Source organism: Meleagris gallopavo, chromosome 10, assembly GCF_905368555.1.
Source record: "Meleagris gallopavo chromosome 10, MGAL_WU_HG_1.1, whole genome shotgun sequence".
In the NCBI taxonomy this organism is placed as follows: Eukaryota; Metazoa; Chordata; class Aves; order Galliformes; family Phasianidae; genus Meleagris; species Meleagris gallopavo.
In genome coordinates, this window is record NC_139413.1 from 20,836,713 (window position 1) to 20,854,649 (window position 17,937).

At 42.0% G+C, this 17,937-nt stretch overlaps 1 protein-coding gene across 15 annotated transcripts in view; it reads left to right on the plus strand.

Annotated features, from left to right (window-relative positions):
• Nucleotides 1–17,937, plus strand: part of MAST2 (microtubule associated serine/threonine kinase 2) — a 164,164-nt gene that overhangs the window by 140,518 nt on the left and 5,709 nt on the right. For all 15 annotated transcript variants that reach the window (XM_085232021.1, XM_085232022.1, XM_085232023.1 and 12 more), the window contains 13 exons: nt 203–341; nt 765–897; nt 1,935–2,100; nt 2,821–2,922; nt 4,624–4,746; nt 6,066–6,175; nt 8,605–8,759; nt 9,825–10,117; nt 12,465–12,680; nt 14,454–14,680; nt 16,081–16,203; nt 17,208–17,344; nt 17,449–17,636. In XM_085232021.1, coding sequence (XP_085088147.1) covers nt 203–341; nt 765–897; nt 1,935–2,100; nt 2,821–2,922; nt 4,624–4,746; nt 6,066–6,175; nt 8,605–8,759; nt 9,825–10,117; nt 12,465–12,680; nt 14,454–14,680; nt 16,081–16,203; nt 17,208–17,344; nt 17,449–17,636 — 2,112 coding nt within the window. The remainder of the gene's footprint in view (nt 1–202; nt 342–764; nt 898–1,934; nt 2,101–2,820; nt 2,923–4,623; nt 4,747–6,065; nt 6,176–8,604; nt 8,760–9,824; nt 10,118–12,464; nt 12,681–14,453; nt 14,681–16,080; nt 16,204–17,207; nt 17,345–17,448; nt 17,637–17,937) is intronic.

The following is a 17,937-nucleotide window of genomic DNA, read 5'->3' on the forward strand; positions in this document are numbered from 1 at the left end:
GAATCCATAACACTAAGATTTTTGTATTTATTTGAAGCTCAAGAGAGAGTTGAGAAACAGTTTTGAATTCCATATAACAAGGTTGAAGGAGACAGATTTTAGGAAACTCTCTGTAGTTATCTAGTACTATTGTGCTGTAGCCATTCTTTTTTGTTGCTGACACTTGCCATTTCACTGTGCCATATTTGGAACTCATTTCTAGGGGGTGACTGTGCGACACTTCTCAAGAACATCGGTGCCCTACCTGTTGATATGGCGAGGATGTATTTTGCTGAGACTGTTCTAGCGTTGGAGTACCTACACAATTATGGGATTGTTCACCGTGACCTAAAACCTGACAAGTAAGTCTTGAACTCTGCCAAAGCTTTAGGATGAGAGCCAGTTCTTCGGAGACTTTCTCCATGGGCAAGAGGACGTGGTGGCTAGAGACAGTAGAGATTTTTGATGACATCTAACATGCAGGAGGTTTTAGGGAGTCTTTTGCTGCTGATGTGTAGAACCAAGTAGACACAGAGAGGGAATAGGGTGAACATCTTCAAATATTACCTTAGAGCTGTTGCTGCACTGCTGAAATGTGGCAGAAGGCAGCCTGAATTCTGCCTGCCTTAGCTGCTCTATGATGATCTATTTCATAGGAGGTTTATTCCAGGAGCTTAAGAGAACACTGAGAGCATGCTTAGCATTGCCCTGTGTTCTTATATTTTTAGTTCATTTTGGGAAACAATTAATTGAATGTTGGATTATTTTGCTTCTCTTTCTTCTAGTCTCCTGATAACTTCCATGGGTCACATTAAACTTACAGACTTTGGACTGTCTAAAATTGGATTAATGAGTCTTACAACTAACCTTTATGAGGGACACATTGAAAAGGATACCAGGGAGTTTCTGGACAAGCAGGTAAGCTTGAGGTTACTGTTTTTACAATGGGAGGAAAAGATACAAGTCCTTTCTTCTACCTGTGCACAAGTTTGTATTGTTTTTTGTTTCAGTTTCTTGCTTTAAAGTGGTGTGCTTCAGCTCTTTGTTTGGGACATTAAAGGTGTGCCCTGGGCTGCAACAGTTCTTTTAGGGATGTAATATAGCTTTTGCTGGAAGGTTGTTTCGCAGTCTCCCCCTTCTGGTGCTTAGAAAGTTTGTGGCAAGTTTCTATAGGCTTTTGTAATTTTGTCTGATGGCTTAATAATTGATTTTCATTGCCATGGTGTTTACTAGGGGTCTCTTTCCCCCTTAGCCTTCATTTTGCTAGGCTTAACCAGCCAAGTTCTTTTAGATAATGGGATAGATTTTCCTTTGATTAATTAATAGCTCTTCCATGCACCTGTTTCAGCTTGATTTCCTGGGCGTCTTTAACAGGAACTATATAGTATATTCTGGATACAGGTTTCTGGTGCCATGTATAATGGGATTAAAAAATGCTTATCTCTTCTGAAAATACTTATGATCACAGCAGAATCTTCTTGTTTTTGTGTGCCAAGTGTTAATTCGTAATTATCCTGTGGTTAACTAAGAGCACACACGGGACCATGTCTCCTTTTGCTTCTGAATCACAGTATTTTTTGTAGCAGGTGTTCTCTGGTCACTAGTTCATGGTCTTGCATTTTGCAGTATTATGTTTTTTACAGCTGTTTTGCTTCCGTTGTTGTTTTGAAGCCCAAGGCAACCTAGTACTTCCAGCATGAAGTCCTTAGCGGTTGTGCCAGCTGTACATCCCAAGTTTAAATGATGACGTTTATCACCATGCTGAGTTGCTAATTCTGCATCAGTGGAACTAAATTCTGCTAATGCAGAGAAGTGGGAGTTCTGTCAAAATTCAGTCCCTGATATATATAGTCATACCAGTAGCAATCCGTCAAGCAGATAGATGTATGCAGACAGAATATGATTTGAATTTGGCAATCTGTAGGCTGATTGCTTTCTTCTGTGTTTCTCTTGAGGTCTGTGGGACTCCGGAATACATTGCCCCAGAAGTGATCCTACGGCAGGGCTATGGGAAGCCGGTGGACTGGTGGGCCATGGGAGTCATCCTGTACGAGTTTCTGGTTGGCTGCGTTCCTTTCTTTGGTGACACACCTGAGGAGCTGTTTGGACAAGTGATCAGTGGTATGTTTCTGTTCTGCTCCTGTTCTGCTACAAAGTAAATGCTCGAAAATATTGAGGTTCAGTAGTTTGCTCAGGAAAGACTAGATGTAAAGCAAAGGCTTTTTAATTTGCAAGCATTTATCTGTCTGTCAAAGTAACATCTGTCTTGATTCCAGCTATTGAAAATTGTCGAGTACTATCTAGCTTAATAGCTCTGTCATTTCTCAATGAATGTGCCACTGAAAACATTTCCTATTGCGAGTGCTTTCTGAAACAGTACATTTTTAACACACTTGGCAAATATCCTTTGTAAGAAGTGATTTTCAGTGAAGAAATAAACTTAATGTATGAAATGTTTACCTGCAAGTTGTTCGCTTTGTTCCAAGTCTAACTAGTGTGGAATGTGTGGGCATGGGGTACAGCCACAGTATTGTCAGTGTCATTGTTTATGGATTGTCATGGAAGTCCCATTTCATACTTTATTAATAGAGTTCTTAATGCTTTTTTCTCCTCCACAAGCAGTGCTTGGATTGACAGCAGCTCTAGCTGAGGCTGGATTTTATGCATTTTGGAAAATGTCAATGCTTGAATTATGTTAAGTATGCAAGCTGCTGAATTCAAGGTATTTGCAGTTCTGGGGAAGTACTGAGCACTGCATTTTACGGTGTAGGAATGTGAATGGTAATTCAAATTGGTCAAAATGAAGCAGATAGAAAATGTCAAGTCTTTTTTTGTCCCCAGATGAAATTGCCTGGCCAGAAGGTGATGATGCACTGCCGCCAGATGCCCAGGACCTCATTTCTAAGCTCCTCCGCCAAAATCCTCTGGAAAGAATGGGGACAGGTAGGAGCCTAGCATATAGGAAATGCCAGAAGCATGAAAAGAAGCTACTGTGGCTGTGAGGCACACCAATCCATGTTGAAAAATGCTAGTATAGAGCTGGGGAAAGCTTTATGCTGGATTTGATGAAGCTCTGAAAAGTAGTGTGCTCACAGTTCAGGCAGGCTGCCCAGAGAAGTGTGGTGCCCCATCCCTGCAGGTGCCCAAGGCCGGGCTGGATGGTGCCCTGGGCAGCCTCTGGTGGGGGCAGCCAACCCAACCTTTCTATGATTCTAAGAAATATTACTGTATTGTCTGGAAAACAAGGAAAAGGCAGCATCAAGTTTGCAACGTAACTTCTCAAATCTCTGCTGTTCTAGTTAAGGCTTGCGGATTTTGCCTCAATTCGAGCAGTGCGTAATCAGATTTCTTTGCACTTCCTTCAACTGGGGGCTTAATCCCCTACACTGAAGTGTAATAAAATAAATGAAAACTCATGTGTTCTTAGAGGTCTGTACTGGGGAATCCTCCAAACATATAACAAAGTCTGATAATCTGTTTGGCAAAGTCAGATACGTATGTTAATCTTTTTGTATTATAATATCAGACTTGAAGTTTTACAAGCCAATGCTTCTCATTTCCTGGTAGTAAAGAAATATCAACAAACTTCAACAGCCCTCTTGTTTTAAAATCATTTGTCCAGCATGGGTTGGACAGGTTGTCTGTTTTGTTGACTTGATTTGTCGGATTTAATTTTGGATTTTTGATTGGAAAACCACAATTTAAGGATAAAACAAAACAAAAATGTATAGCAATTACAAAAGGCATGTATTCAGTAGACCTAACCCATGTGCATATGAGGGTGATGAATAGGTCATGAATTAATAATCAGATGATTTTCACATGTTTTTTTCTACTTCAAGTCTGTGTACTTGAAAGGTGTTTCTGTCATAGAAAAGATGTAGAGTTTCTTGCCTTACAAAATGAGTTGATGGACTGATTTTTCTGATTTCTTATATACCTGTAATGCTGAGATTGCTGTTCCACTTGGCATCTCTTACTGCCACTGGCACTCAGCAAACCTTTCATCTCCTTTCCTCTGCTATTCTCTTTTTCAAAAAGACAGTGGCATCTTTTATGAATATTAATTTCGTCTGGAAAGAAAATAAGCCCACATGCTAGCATACAGATAATCCTTCTTAGTTTTTCCTTTTGTGTATTCACGAGGTTAATAACTCAGAAGATAGTAGTTAAAAGATACTAATTCAGGAAGATATGTAAGCCCCTGCCTTCATTTAAGCAAATGGATGAGTTTATTTGTGAAAGTGGAGCTACTCGCATGCTAAGTACCTTTTAGTTTGTTCTTTTTATTTAGCTATGAACAAGGTGGTATTTAGAGTTTGGAAAATTTAAATTAAGATGTTAATTAGTTCTTAATCTTGCAATTCGCTTTAGAATGTAATAGCAGATGCTGTCTTCCAGCCTGTTTAGTCATGTGTTGTCATTAAATATGAAGAGGAGGTAAGAAGGGAGAAATTTCATTGAGATTTTACCCTGTATAACCACTTTGGTAAAAGGATGAGTTGTTTCTCAAAATTCCTGGAAAAAGCATGACTTAAATGTACTCAGGTACATTCTTATAGACTCTTGATATTTCTAGGTTTTGTTTTTCTTGTTATGCAAATACTGAAAGAAATACCCTGCAATAAAAGATTTTTCTTTCAGGTAGTGCCTTTGAAGTGAAGCAGCATCGGTTCTTTAAGGATTTGGACTGGAATGGATTACTTCGGCAGAAAGCTGAATTCATCCCCCAGTTGGAGTCCGAGGATGACACAAGCTATTTTGACAGTAAGACTGAAGATTAGGCATAAACTGCATCATACTTTTTGTGCCTACTTCATTTCTGAAATTGTCAAAGATAAGACATTGTTAGGAATTGAATAGAGTGCTGGATGGAAATTACTTCAGAAAGTTTCTGTAGAATGCCAAGTAAGGCTTCTTTGAAAGCAAATGAGTTTTAAATGAAAAAACATTGCTGTTGAAGTCAATTGGCCTTTCAGTGGTGCCTGTGAACTTGCCAGCCGTGGCCGAACAGTGAGATGCTGTGTTTGTTGTGCTCGATTTATCACAGTACTTCCAAAGCATTTGGTGTATCCAACTCCCCTGAGTTCTTGAGGATATATATTTTTTTCAACTGTTTTCAGCTAACCCAACAAAAAAACCACAACCCAGTTTGGGGGACAGGTTTTTAGACTAGGGGTACAGGTATGGGAGGGGACCTGCTCAGCAGGTTATCGGGATGACTTTGATGCAATCACTGTATAAAGGCTGGGAATCTCACATCAAGAAGTATTTCACAGAGACATTGATAAAGGCTGGCATTGCTGTTATAAACCCTAATGCAAAAAATTTTAGAATTTATAAAAGTAGCTTTCTGGCTGATACAGTGCAGTAAATTTGGCTCAGTACAGCTATCAGCTTTCTGTAGCCAAACTTATTAACGTCCCCCTCTGCAAAATCTAATGTGGCTGGCTTAGAATTACAGTGCTGCAAATCTCATAGCACAAAATCTCTTTGGAGGCAGTTTAGATTTTTTGCATTAAAAATAGCTTTGCATATTGGCTGCTTGCCCATTTTCTTTCATAAAATCTAATCCTTTTCTAGTTCTAGAAGGGAGGAGAGGAAATATTTTGAGGGGTAAATATTTTTATTTTTTAAAGACGGCTTGCATCTGTGTATGCAGGGTAGGCTTCTTGCAATCATAAAGCTGTTGATTTGGAAATTGGGGCAATGAATTATTTCCTTGTTTCTTTCCATAGGATTGCATGCCTTAGGGAAGAAATATTCTTACTACAAAGGCTCTGCAGGATTAGACACACAGAGAATTTATGCTGAGTATCAGCATTTTGAGCATAATATAGCTGATGATATAAGATAAATTCAGAAGGAAGGAGGTATTCTTCCTTGCTAGGTGTACAGGATGAGCAAAACTGCCTGAATATGTTTCATTGTTATAGAGAATACACATCATGGCATATGAACGCTTAGAGTTCTTTGTAAGTAGACAAGTAGGAATTGATACAAAGGCTGTTCTGGGGTAAGCACATATTGCTTGAGGTATATCAATACTCCATGCACTGATGAAATCTGCCATGTCTGGTTCACAGCCCGTTCCGAACGGTACCAACACCTGGATTCAGAAGAGGAGGAGGACACTAATGATGATGATCATGTGGAAATTCGGCAGTTTTCCTCGTGCTCACCAAGGTTTAGCAAGGTAGGAGCATGCTGCCTTGTAGAAAACACAAATCTAGAGAGGAACACTGTTTTTGAGGCTTTGGTGCTTCATATGAGGTAGATTTTAATCACGCAGATGATATGTGGGAATCACACAGTGTTTAGTATTTGCTGAGGAAGGAAAGAAATCTGTATGTATTTGTTAGCTCTGTGGTAGTTTGTGGCCTGCTAGAAGGTAGGTGAAAGGCTAATTGGAGAATGACATTTTGTGTTTCTTAGTGTTTTGCTAATATGCAGGGCATTGCAGAGGTCTGTTGTGTATGATTCTGGCGTAGGAAGTGTCCAAAGCTTGTTTGCTTTGAGCAGTGCTGTTCTAAAAAGGGTGTTCTAATAGGTGACAAGGTGGTATTAGGATGAAAACTGATGTTGGCGTTTTGGAATAGTGGTCTAATATTGAAAGGATCCCATGCAGTAAGAGTAAATGCAAAGTTTCACACCTATGCTATTCATTGTTTTGAACAAAAGGTGAGGTGACAGTTTGAAAGAAAAGGATCGTGTGTTAAATATGCCAGGCTGTTGAGGCAAAAAGCAGCTATTATAAGGAGCGGGAAAGAATGTTTTCTGCAAGGCAAATGAAGTAATCCTTTCTATGTGCTTAGTAGTAGGTGCAGCTTAGCTAGAGTGCTTTGTCCTGTTCTGGGAAATGTTCTCAAAAATAAATGTGGACCAGTAAAAAGAGTCCGGAGGAAAGCAAAAAGAATTATCCAGGGTCTACAAAGGATAAAACTTAAAATGTTCTAGAAGAAAGGGAGTACATTATTCTTCCTGTTCTACAATAGGTATGGAAACATGGGTGCAAAGGAGTTGTGCAATAGGTGGTAAGAAGAAGTTTCCAATGCTGAAAATTAATTAGCACTGGATTGCCTGGGGAGCTGCTAGAATTTCCATCACTGGTAGTTTTTGAGAACAGGTTGGAGAAACATCTGCCAGGTGACTGAAAGAGAGTGGTTCTGTTCTGAGGCAGGGGAATGGACAGGATGCCCCGAGGATGCTCCTTCTAGCCATGCTTTCTGGATTCAATATGCCTTAGTCAGGCTTGTGCAGTTCTCTCATTCTGCTTCAGATGATAGGAAATAAAAAACTGCTATCCCAGATATTTCGAAGTAGTACAACTCCACTATTAGCTTGGATAAAACAGATTATGTTTGGGAGAGGCAGAAAGGAGAAGAAATGCTCTTTTAAGGCTAGTCTGCTCTACGAGCAGCATTCCAACTTCTTGGGGAAATGGAAGTAGGCATTTTATTTAGGGACACTGAAAGATTTCAGTTCTTCATGACAGTTCCTCCAGATTTCTGCTGTTGAAGTCAATTTTGAAGCACTATTTCATTCTTCTTTGTCTTCAGATGAGCTGCAGTAGCTTAAGTAGCAGTTACCATTAATTTTATGGAGCTGCTCTTGGTTTGCATGACCAAAAGTGTTTAAAATTGGACCTGAGGATTAGTTGGGATTTTGAAAAAGTTCTCGTGAGCGTGTAAGAGTTTCTTTTTTCTGTCTTTTCTCACCACGAGTATTGTTCTTCTGTTAGAATGAAGCTTTTCTTTAGGGTTCAATGTTTTTGCCACAAAGAGAAAAAGTTCACTTTTAATGAATTTATTTTAAGACCTGGAAAATTATACAGCATTTGTAATGTGGGAGGCATAAAAGGCTCATTATATTTTGAAATTCTTGTCTGACAATTCAGCCATATGATTTATTAATAGTTATCTTGTTGATGCTCTGAATTTTTAATAACATTATTTTCATTAATCTCTTCTTATGTAAATTAGGTCCACAGTCAAGTGTAGTTTTAAAAGGATGGCTTTTTTTTTGCTTAATCATTTAATTATTTAAAGACGGCTGTAAAACCAAGAAAGGCACTTTCATTAAGCTGTCAGCATTATAGTAGATTCCTTGAGGAGGGCAGGACTTTTTTGTTCTGAAAGAAGCTCGGGGCAATGCTGATAGACTGCTGATAATGAAATGGGGTCATGAGTGTGATGCCTATCATTGAATTGAATTTGTGTAGTAAGATTTTAAGATTCAGATGCCAGCCTTCCAGGCTGGTAGAGTCTGCTTGTGGAGTTTTTCTTCGTGGATTTGAGAGCTGTTATAAGCAAACATCAGTTAGTTTCCATAAAAATGTTGGCGTTTCTGTGGTGTGATGGGCTGCTTTTGGAGGACAGGTGTTGGGTGCCGTTGTAGAAAAGCACATTTATTCAACGTTTCTGAAGGTTGCCTTTTTCCTTTTCTCCCTGGCACACTTTGAGCATGTCACATCTGCACTGCATTATTTAGTCAAAGAGCATTGCCACGGTCATACTTCCAGGGAGTGTCTTCCATTTTGAGAAAAGACTGTGCCCCTTGATCAGAAGAGGGCCAGGTAAGGTGAATACGCTTTCTCTGTACAGAAGGCTCTTCTGCTGTGTGCAGGTGTACAGCAGCATGGAACGCCTTTCCATCCACGAAGAGAGGAAGACTCCACCACCGACTAAACGGAGTCTGAGTGAAGAAAAGGATGACCGGCTGGACAGCCTGGGTGGCTTGAAGAGTCGGGACCGCAGCTGGGTGATTGGGTCTCCTGAAATGTAAGTCCAGCACGAGTCAGTACGTGGTTTTCTTGCAGTATCTGAGAAAGACTGACCTGTGCCAAAACTCTGTGACCTCTGTTAGGTCAGGAATGCTTCACGTGATACATTTCCACAGGTGAAACCCAATGAGTGGAATAAATAGCTGAGAACAAATGTCCAGATATGTGTATCCATTTAAGTACTAATCTTTCCTAAATTTATAGCAAATACGTTAAGCGAATTGAAAGGAATTCTAACTTTCAGCAAAGGTTTCATTTGTGAAAATGCTCATTATGTTGGAGATGTACCAACAGCAGATTTTTCTTCAACATCAGAGAATCCAAAGTCTGTTCTTTTTTGTCATTTGTCATACATTAGAGAAACGGTTAGTCAAAGAGCATTAGTTAGGACAGTCCAAAGTTTCCAAAGTTCAGAGTATCCCTGCAAAAATCTTTTGTTCTATTAAAAAAACATCAGGAAAATATACAAATGCCCAGAATTTGGATTGCCACCACGTTTCCAGCATAACTGAAATAATTGTCAAATTTGTCTTCGGAAAGGACTCTCTCATTTTTTTACAACTTCTGTAAAGCTTTTACACTGAAATTTGGCATTGGAAAGCCAAATAAAATGTGGTTGTGATCTAGTCTGTATGACTCCATTCAAAAAACGTTTTATAGATTATGCTTTTAACTGGTGTTCTTGAATCAGGCCTTCTTGGCTTGAAGTTCACAGCCGCTTTGAAAGAGAAGTGAATGTAATACCAAAAGGAACATGGATGGTAATTTGTATTTTGCAATTGTGAATTTTGTAATATTTGTTATCATATTTGTTGCATTATATTTTTCTTCGGTTTTATTCCTTGCTTTCTTAGAAGCTTAACAATGGAATATACTGGAAATCTAAATTTGGGTGATGCCTTCAAAGCTTTGCTGTTTTAAGTCCTAATGGTGCAGCTCAGTCTCGTAACTTCACCTCACATTGACTTCAGAGGTGTGAGCTGGGTCTGTGCACCCTTCTGTCCTTTAAAATTCATTATCCCACTGCTTTAACGGAGGGGCTCTGCCTTGTGTTCTCCCTCAGACTGCGTAAACGCCTGTCGATGTCCGAATCCTCGCACACAGAGAGTGACTCCAGCCCACCCCTGACCGTCCGCCGGCGCTGCTCGGGGCTCCTCGACATGCCCCGCTTCGCCATCTCTGCTGAGGACGAGGGAGCCGTGCTCAAAAGGCCTCAGTCAGAGGGGATGCTGCTATCGGCCGTGCAGTCACCGGTGCCCATTCCAGAGCAGCCCGTGGAGCATGAGCTGCAGCTGGAGAGCGATGCTGGGCCCACCACCCCCTGCGTGGCTGTCAGCAGCACCACGACACTGGCAGGTGCGTGCCCTGTGTGATGGTGTCATGCTCTGCCAGAGCGCTGTGTTAGCTTACAGGTACTAACTGCATGAAACCGGATTTAGGTGTTGGGTGAAATGTATGTCTCATGCTACGGCATGGTTGGCAGCCCTGTCTGCGGCAGGGGCTTGGAACTGCATGATCTTTGAGGTCTCTTCCAACTCAAGCCATTCTATCCTAGTATAGTTTCATTGCTGTGCTTCCCTTTAATATAACATCAGTCTAATCTCTTCAAAATTACATCTTTTATTTTAGTCCTTCACTTAAAGATCTTCCCATGCTGAGACCCATATAATCAGTGCCTGCTTAAAATGATGTGGTGCATGAGTTAGAGCAGATGACTGCTGAGCTGGGGCTGGAGAAATATGGGTGTATGGCCATACTGAAAGATCTCCACTTCCTATGATTACTTATCTGAAAGTTTTGAGTAGAGGCTTGAACTAACAATAGCACAAGAGGTAATGACTTTAAGTTGCCCTAGGGGAGATTCTGGTTGGATTTTAGGAACAATTTCTTCTCATAAAGAGCGGTGATGCACTGGCACAGGCTGCCCAGAGAGGTGATAGGATCACTGTTCCTGAAGGTGTTCGAGACCTGTGGAGATGTGGCACTGAGGGACGCAGCATGGTGGGATGGGTTGGGGTTGGACTGGGTGATCTTAGAGGTCTTTTCCAGCCTCAATGATTCTGTGATTCTATGATTCTGTGAAATTTGCTGGGGACATGGGGTTTGCATGCTACTTGCTGTCTCAGCCAAATACACCTAAATTTAATCAAGTTGCAGTCTTAAAAAATTCATCTTGCATAGGTAAAGTGGTGTTAGAAATCAGTAAGTGACTTCCCAGAAGCTTTGTCTTTCCTAGAGCCATATCCCAGTGCTGGGCTGAACAGAACTTTGTGATGGTGCCCTGGAAGAAATCAGTTGCTGGGAGAGGCTGGGAGCAAGCAGGCAAAGAGGTTGTGGATAGGTTGTAAAGGGAGGGGTGACTGAGCGTGGAGTCAGAATGGCAGCGGGACTAGGCAAGGACAAGCTGAGGGGCACTGGGAGGATGTGATGTTGGGTTGTCAGGAGGTGGAGAGACCTTAAAGCAGATTTGCCTCCAGCCTGGAGTGAGGCTCAAGATTACCATTTCTCATTATCCCTCTTCTGCAATCCAGTCTGTTAAAATTACGCCAGTCGTCCCATTTGTCTCTACAGCTCATCCTCCCAGAAGAGACCATCACTTTCTCCATTAACTCATATGAGAAGGAGTAGGGATGAATGAAGGAACTAACCCACCACATACTTGAATGACATTCTGAAACCCATTGTGACTCCCATAGCGAAACCATGGGATAGGAACCTTAGCTTTCTAACTCTGGCTGTTAAATGTTGAACTGGCATTGGGTAGCCTTTGGGACTGGTGCTTTGAATTTTTATTTTCATGGTACTTTCTGCTTTACTTAGTATGCAGAGCAGCAGTGCCCACTTAAAGAGCAATGATCAATGTTTTGTTCTGTCCTCATTGTTCAAAATGTGCCCCTTAGGCTTTATTTATTGCACGCTGTTCAAAACTTGCTTTTGAAGACAGAATGATTAATTTCCCTTGTGAACTAGCAGTGATGCTCACCCCTTTAATTTCCAAGCACCTTGTAAATTCTAATTAATGTCTTTTCACAGTGCCCCTTGAAGGTATCGGATGGGGAACTGAGGCACAGAGCTCATGTACACCCCCAGCATCTGCTGATGCTGCATGCCCAGGCTGATGTTCAAGATTATTTTGCGTTTTATATATAATTATAGAAGGTTAAGTAACTCAAGACTAAATTGCAGTGGTACGCAGAGGGGGCAAATTAAGGTTGTCTTTCCAACCACATTTTTGCTTTCCCTGGCTTTAGTACCTTCATATTCTCTTAAAGTGGCTTTTTTATGTGCGAGCTCCAATAAAACCTGTTTTTGCTATTACAGGCAGGTTTTAACTTAAGGATTGACAGTTCTTACTGATTGTAAAAATGGAGCACTTTCCATAAACCTGTTTACATCTCTGAACAATTCCATCCAAATGGCTTGCTTGCAGAACTGCAGCACGGATTTAGGATTCGTGTAACTCCACCGCTGAGCAACGTGATTTCATTCGCAAGCTTTTCCAGCAGAATAGAAGCCTCTAATTTTCTGTGTTCAGAATAACACCATTTCTGTAAATAAAAATTCAAGCCCTGGGGTTTCTTCTTAGGAAAATTTACTCTTGGACTACATGTAAACATGACTTTGATTTAATGTATTTTGCCTGTAGGAGAATAGATTGTTAGGAATTCCCTGTGGTTCTAATCTGTTTTAATTTAAACTGTAGCTGGGAGCACTGCAGACTTCTCTGATCCACGCGCTCGCAGCAACAGCAACGAAGGCCCAGACTTCACCACTCCTAAAGCCATCAGCGACTTGGCAGTGCGGCGCGCGCGGCACAGGTTGCTCTCCGGGGAGTCGGGCGAGAAACGCACCTCGAGACCAGTCAATAAAGTGATTAAATCAGCATCCGCCACTGCCTTGTCCCTCATGATTCCCTCAGGTAAGAAGTGCCTCGGGCTGGGCGTTGTGAGAATCTGCCAGGACACTCAACAGATCCGCAGGCGGACCCTTCCTTCCCCTTGCGCTCTCCTGGAGCGGAGCCTTTGCTGGCAGGAGGGGAGCGATCTGACCCGTGCTGTTGCTGGCTGCTCACTGCCCACTGGGATAGCAGTGCTGCTTTGCCACAGACAAACTACTGTGTGCGGTCTGAGCGCAGCTCTGCACGCGGCAGCTTTCCACGAGCCGGTCCGTTAGAAGCAGCTCCTGCAGCAGCAGAAGCTGGTTCCTGTGCAGCATGAAGTGTATCAGTGTGGAACGGCTTTTAACCCTCAGGGTGTTATTCTTTGTTTTGTGGGAGGGGACAGCCTGCTCAGGAACTGTATGTATGTGCCTTGTTCGTGCATCGGGGGAGTTTCAGTGGCTCACATAACTAAGCATTCAAGAATTTGGTGGTGTAAATAAGTCACAGTGTAAGCTGAGGTTGCTGTCCTGGCTCTGTCTCTACATAGAGCCATAATTTGATGATTCCTAAAGCCAGGCACCAACTTCTGGTGTACAGCACGTGGAGGCAGCACTCCCACAGACCACTCTGACAGCCCTCTCCCCCTATAAGGACTTTATCCCTTTATCCCTCTTTCTGGAGGATAAGACCTTGCTGCGTTCCCAGGGCAGTACCTGCCTTAGATTAGGAGGCTGGGCTCCAGTGGGCCCACTGTGCCAAAGCAGCAGAGCCTGCTGGCAGAACAGTGCCTGCCCATCTCACTGGGATCTGGAGACAGCTACAGAAATGCTTCTGGGCACCTCGTGGTGGTGCACGTTTCATTCCTTGTGGACTGAGCACCAGTTGCTTTCTGATCCAGAAACTCACGAAAATCTCTAAGATATGTATGTAATCACTCAGCAAAAGTCTTTCCAAAGCTCTGCTCATCTGCCAGATAAATAATGTGCTGGGTAATTCAGCAGGTGTTTCTTAGTGAGTTTGGGATTACCCTTTACAGCTGCATTTAATAATCCTACCATTTGGGATTTTTTTTTTACTGATATTGACCAGCTTCACTCTGAAGTGAGAACTCTGTATTTGCTTTGTATTTTCGGAAGAGGATGTTGTTGTACAGCCAGGTGCTTTAGCCTGGCTAAGCCACTTGAGCGGCACATTTAGGCAGCTGAGCCACGTAAGTGAGAATTCAACTCCTCAGCTGTGTGGGAAATGTACTCTGACATACACCTGTAATGTTGTTTTTTAGTAGCAAAGTCCTGCAGTTGCTGCTTCGTAGAGCTAAGTATTTTTGCCCCTAAGAATTTAAAACACTACTAGAAATTACCTGCACGTAGTTGTCATGTTCAAAACTGATTTTTCTTTTTGAAGTACTGATTTTGACTGATCGCAGCACCAATGCGTTATTTGCACCAAAATCTAGAAACGCTCTGATCTTTCTGGAAAGGGGGGTTAATAAATCATACCTTTGGGCTAGAGTATTCCAGCACTGAATCTAGAGTCATTAACTATAAGTTGTAAATCCAGGAAACAGGAAAATTAAACGCTGTGACCTAGCTGTAATTGTAGGCAATCAAGGTACACGTTACTAAACATGCTGTCTGGAGACTTCACTGGGTTTTGTATTTTAAAACATGAATTAGTTGAAGCTGCAGGAAAAAATCACCACCCCTAAGAGCATTGGGAGAGGTGATTTCCTAGCTGTTCTCTAACAAGAATTTTCTCTCTTTTGGAGGCCTGCTTTCCTAATTTTTGCACACCTTTGTGTCATCACTGTAGATCACCACACGTGTTCCCCATTGGCTAGTCCAATGTCACCTCATTCTCTATCCTCAAACCCATCTTCGAGGGACTCCTCACCCAGCCGCGACTTTTCTCCTGCTATCGCAAACCTGAAACCACCAATCATCATCCATCGGGCTGGAAAGAAATACGGTTTCACTCTGCGTGCCATTCGCGTCTATATGGGTGACAGTGATATCTACACTGTGCATCACATGGTCTGGGTATGTCTCTGCTTTTCTAAGGAGTGCCCTTGGGTCCGGAAATGTAGTTAGCTGGGAGCCTGGGATTTAGCTTTATAAGTTGCATTTTGCCACCCTGTTTTCTTTCTCCTTCCGTGGACCCAAAGTTAACGTTTTTTGGGTGGGGGAAACCCTTTTGACTGTAGCAGGTTTCAAGCCCATCACAGAACCATAGCAACCTTTCTTCTTTCTTTTTTCCTTGGTTACATGTATTCACTTCCTTTTACTTGTAGCACATACTTTGAAGCATGTTTCTATGTACATACCGTCTTTTTCTTTAGTGAGGTTGTTGCACGAGGGTGAGTTACAGCTAATTTGTTCAGACTTGCGTTAGCAATTGTAGCCTGCTTTGGATCAGCTCACTCTGCTGGGATTTTCCAAGCAGTCACTTGGAATTGATTACAAGCCTTGAAGCATCACTGCTGCTATGCTGACTGCCGAGGGATTTAGCTCTTGGCGTAGTTGCATGCTATGCTAAAAGGTCTGGTTTCCATGTCTGTATCTATTTCTCCCTGTTACTGCTGGTGCTTGATCTCTGCACGTTAACGTGTATGACTTCTAGGAATGTCCTGTTCCCTGACATAGGGTGATTTGACTTTTGCAGTTCGAGAGAATGGAGAAAGGGTAAAGGTGGTTCGTCCTTTTTCCTTGTATGCCTGCTCATTAGGCAATTCAGGCTTCACGTGTTTTGGTCATCGTTTAACACTCATTCTTAGCTAGAAAAATAATCTGAAGCTGCATTTTTCCCTTGCTCCTCTTGGCTGTCCTGGGAAAATGCTGAATTTACCAAGATTCTGATATTGTTTTGCAGTCAGAGGGAGAGTTGCAGAATTCTTGAGCGTGAATGTCACCTCACTGTAAAGGAGGTTTGCCTTTTTGAACTGTGATGGGGAAAGGCAGTGAGCTGGATAGGTCAGTAAAGGGTGGAAAGTGGAAAAAGACACTCTGTTTGGGATTAAATGTAATACAGGCAACCTAAACACATGGCACAGTCCTATTTAAAAGTCTGTCAGCCTTGGATTCCAGCATGTATGTGGTAGAATGACAAGGAAATTGAAAAAGATTGAAGTCTTGCCTGGAAATCAAGAGTATCTAGTTAACATTCTTGAGTGCTGAAAATTTTGGGAAGAGTATTGACTCTTAGTTTGGGAGGAACTGCTTTCTTGACCAGATTAACCATCCTGGCTGTCAGCCTTGGATCAGGAGAGACTGTCGGGAAGCTGGGGAGGAATGGAAGAGTGGGCTGTGCCAGTCAGTGGTTCCCTTTACCCTCCATTGAAGCAGCTAATGCGAAGGATGAGCTGGGCTGGCATTGCATTTGATCTGGCCAGCAGTCTTGTACATTCCTCTCCTCAAATCAGTCATCCCCTTCTCATTGCCAGCACGTGGAGGAAGGTGGTCCAGCGAACGAAGCAGGGCTGCGTGAAGGGGATCTGATAACCCACGTCAACGGGGAGCCGGTCCATGGGCTGGTGCACACTGAGGTGGTGGAGCTGATCCTGAAGGTAGGGACTCTGCACCATTAGGTAGTGGAAAATAAACAAGCTGTCTCATATTTTGCATATTACCTAAAAACACTGTAGATATCTAATTGGCATTGTCTGAAATACAAGCATGTACACCGCACCTGGCCTTTGTTTTGCAAGAACTCTTTGCTAAAGCTTGATCCCTAAATCTCCAAAATTGACTGTGCATCATTTAAGCTGAACTCAGGTATTCTCTTTGACATTAAGAACCTGCCAAATGTTTCTGACAGCGCTGGGGACAAAGGTTAATAAGATTCAAGTGTACCTTTCCTCAACACTTTATGAAACAAGTATCTTAAAAAATTCCAGTTTACTTTTATTTTTTTACCTTTAGGCTGTGCTAATGTTATTAGCTCTTAATACTGCTTTCTCAAGGATTATTCCCAGTGGTATTTAAAAGCAGCTTTGTAATGGTTGGTCTTAAAATTATCCAGTTAAATGACTTGCTTTTTGATACCTCCTCTGGGCTGAATCCATTTATGGAAATAAAACCCAAAGTTTTGGACCGTTCCAAGAGGCAGAATTCTTTGGGAGGAGCAATCAGAATTTTTTTATTTGTAAGAGTGAGACAAACCATGCTCTGTGCTGCAGCTTCGGCATGATGGATGCCTGCTGTGCTCACACCTGCCTTCGGTCAGAGCACGGGGAATAGGATTGGTGACAGAATATCGCTTTGCTCAACTTTCCAAGGATAACAAGTATTAAGCAGTGGGAGAGGTCAGGTGCTGTGTTCCCTCTGCTCTGGGAAGCTTTACCAGCTACCAACTGGGATCTGATCTAATCATTTGTGAAGGCCTGACTAAAGAGGACCCTCTCTCAGCAATTCCTTAATAAATGATAAGTGGAAATGCAAAGGGGGAAATGGAGTTTGACAACAATTACAAAATGGCAGGCAGTAATGAACTAGCAGCCTACCTGCTTGGCCTGCAGATGTGCTTCATAAAGCTGTGTTTTCAGCTGTGTTCATGTCTTGTTTCTGACAGAGTGGAAATAAAGTGTCCATCTCCACTACGCCATTTGAAAACACATCCATCAAAGTTGGGCCAGCTCGAAAGGCCAGCTACAAATCCAAGATGGCACGTAGGAACAAGAAGAGCAAAACTAAGGATGGTCAGGAAAGGTTTGTTTTGTTGGTTCTCCTTTGGACATAAAATCGACCAAAATATGACAACAGAGGTAAATAAATACTTAGGGCTTGTAAACAACATTTAATATTTTCCACAGTAAGAAGAAGAGTTCTTTGCTGAGGAAGATCACCAAACAGGCATCACTGCTTCACACCAGCCGTAGTTTATCTTCACTGAATCGCTCTCTGTCTTCTGGAGAAAGTGTGCCTGGCTCTCCAACTCACAACCTGTCGCCCCGGTCACCCACACAGAGCTATAGATCCACTCCTGAGTCTGTACATTCAGGTAAAAAAAAAAAAAAAAAAAAACCACAAAACAAAACTCAGGGAAGAATTTTGCACTGATAAATTTTTGAAGAAAAATACCCAGCAGCAGGTAGCAAATCTGTTTCTAAAGTAAAATGACAGCTGTGATTACCTCAAGAATGAATGTGTTCTCATTCACTTAGTCATTTAAAAATGAAAATCCATACACCCTTTTAAAAATGCACTTGCTGAACTATGGCATCCTTTCACTTTGATGCAAACATGTATTGTAAATTGCAGTGGTTTTGTAGCCATTTGACACATTTTCTCTATTATTTTGG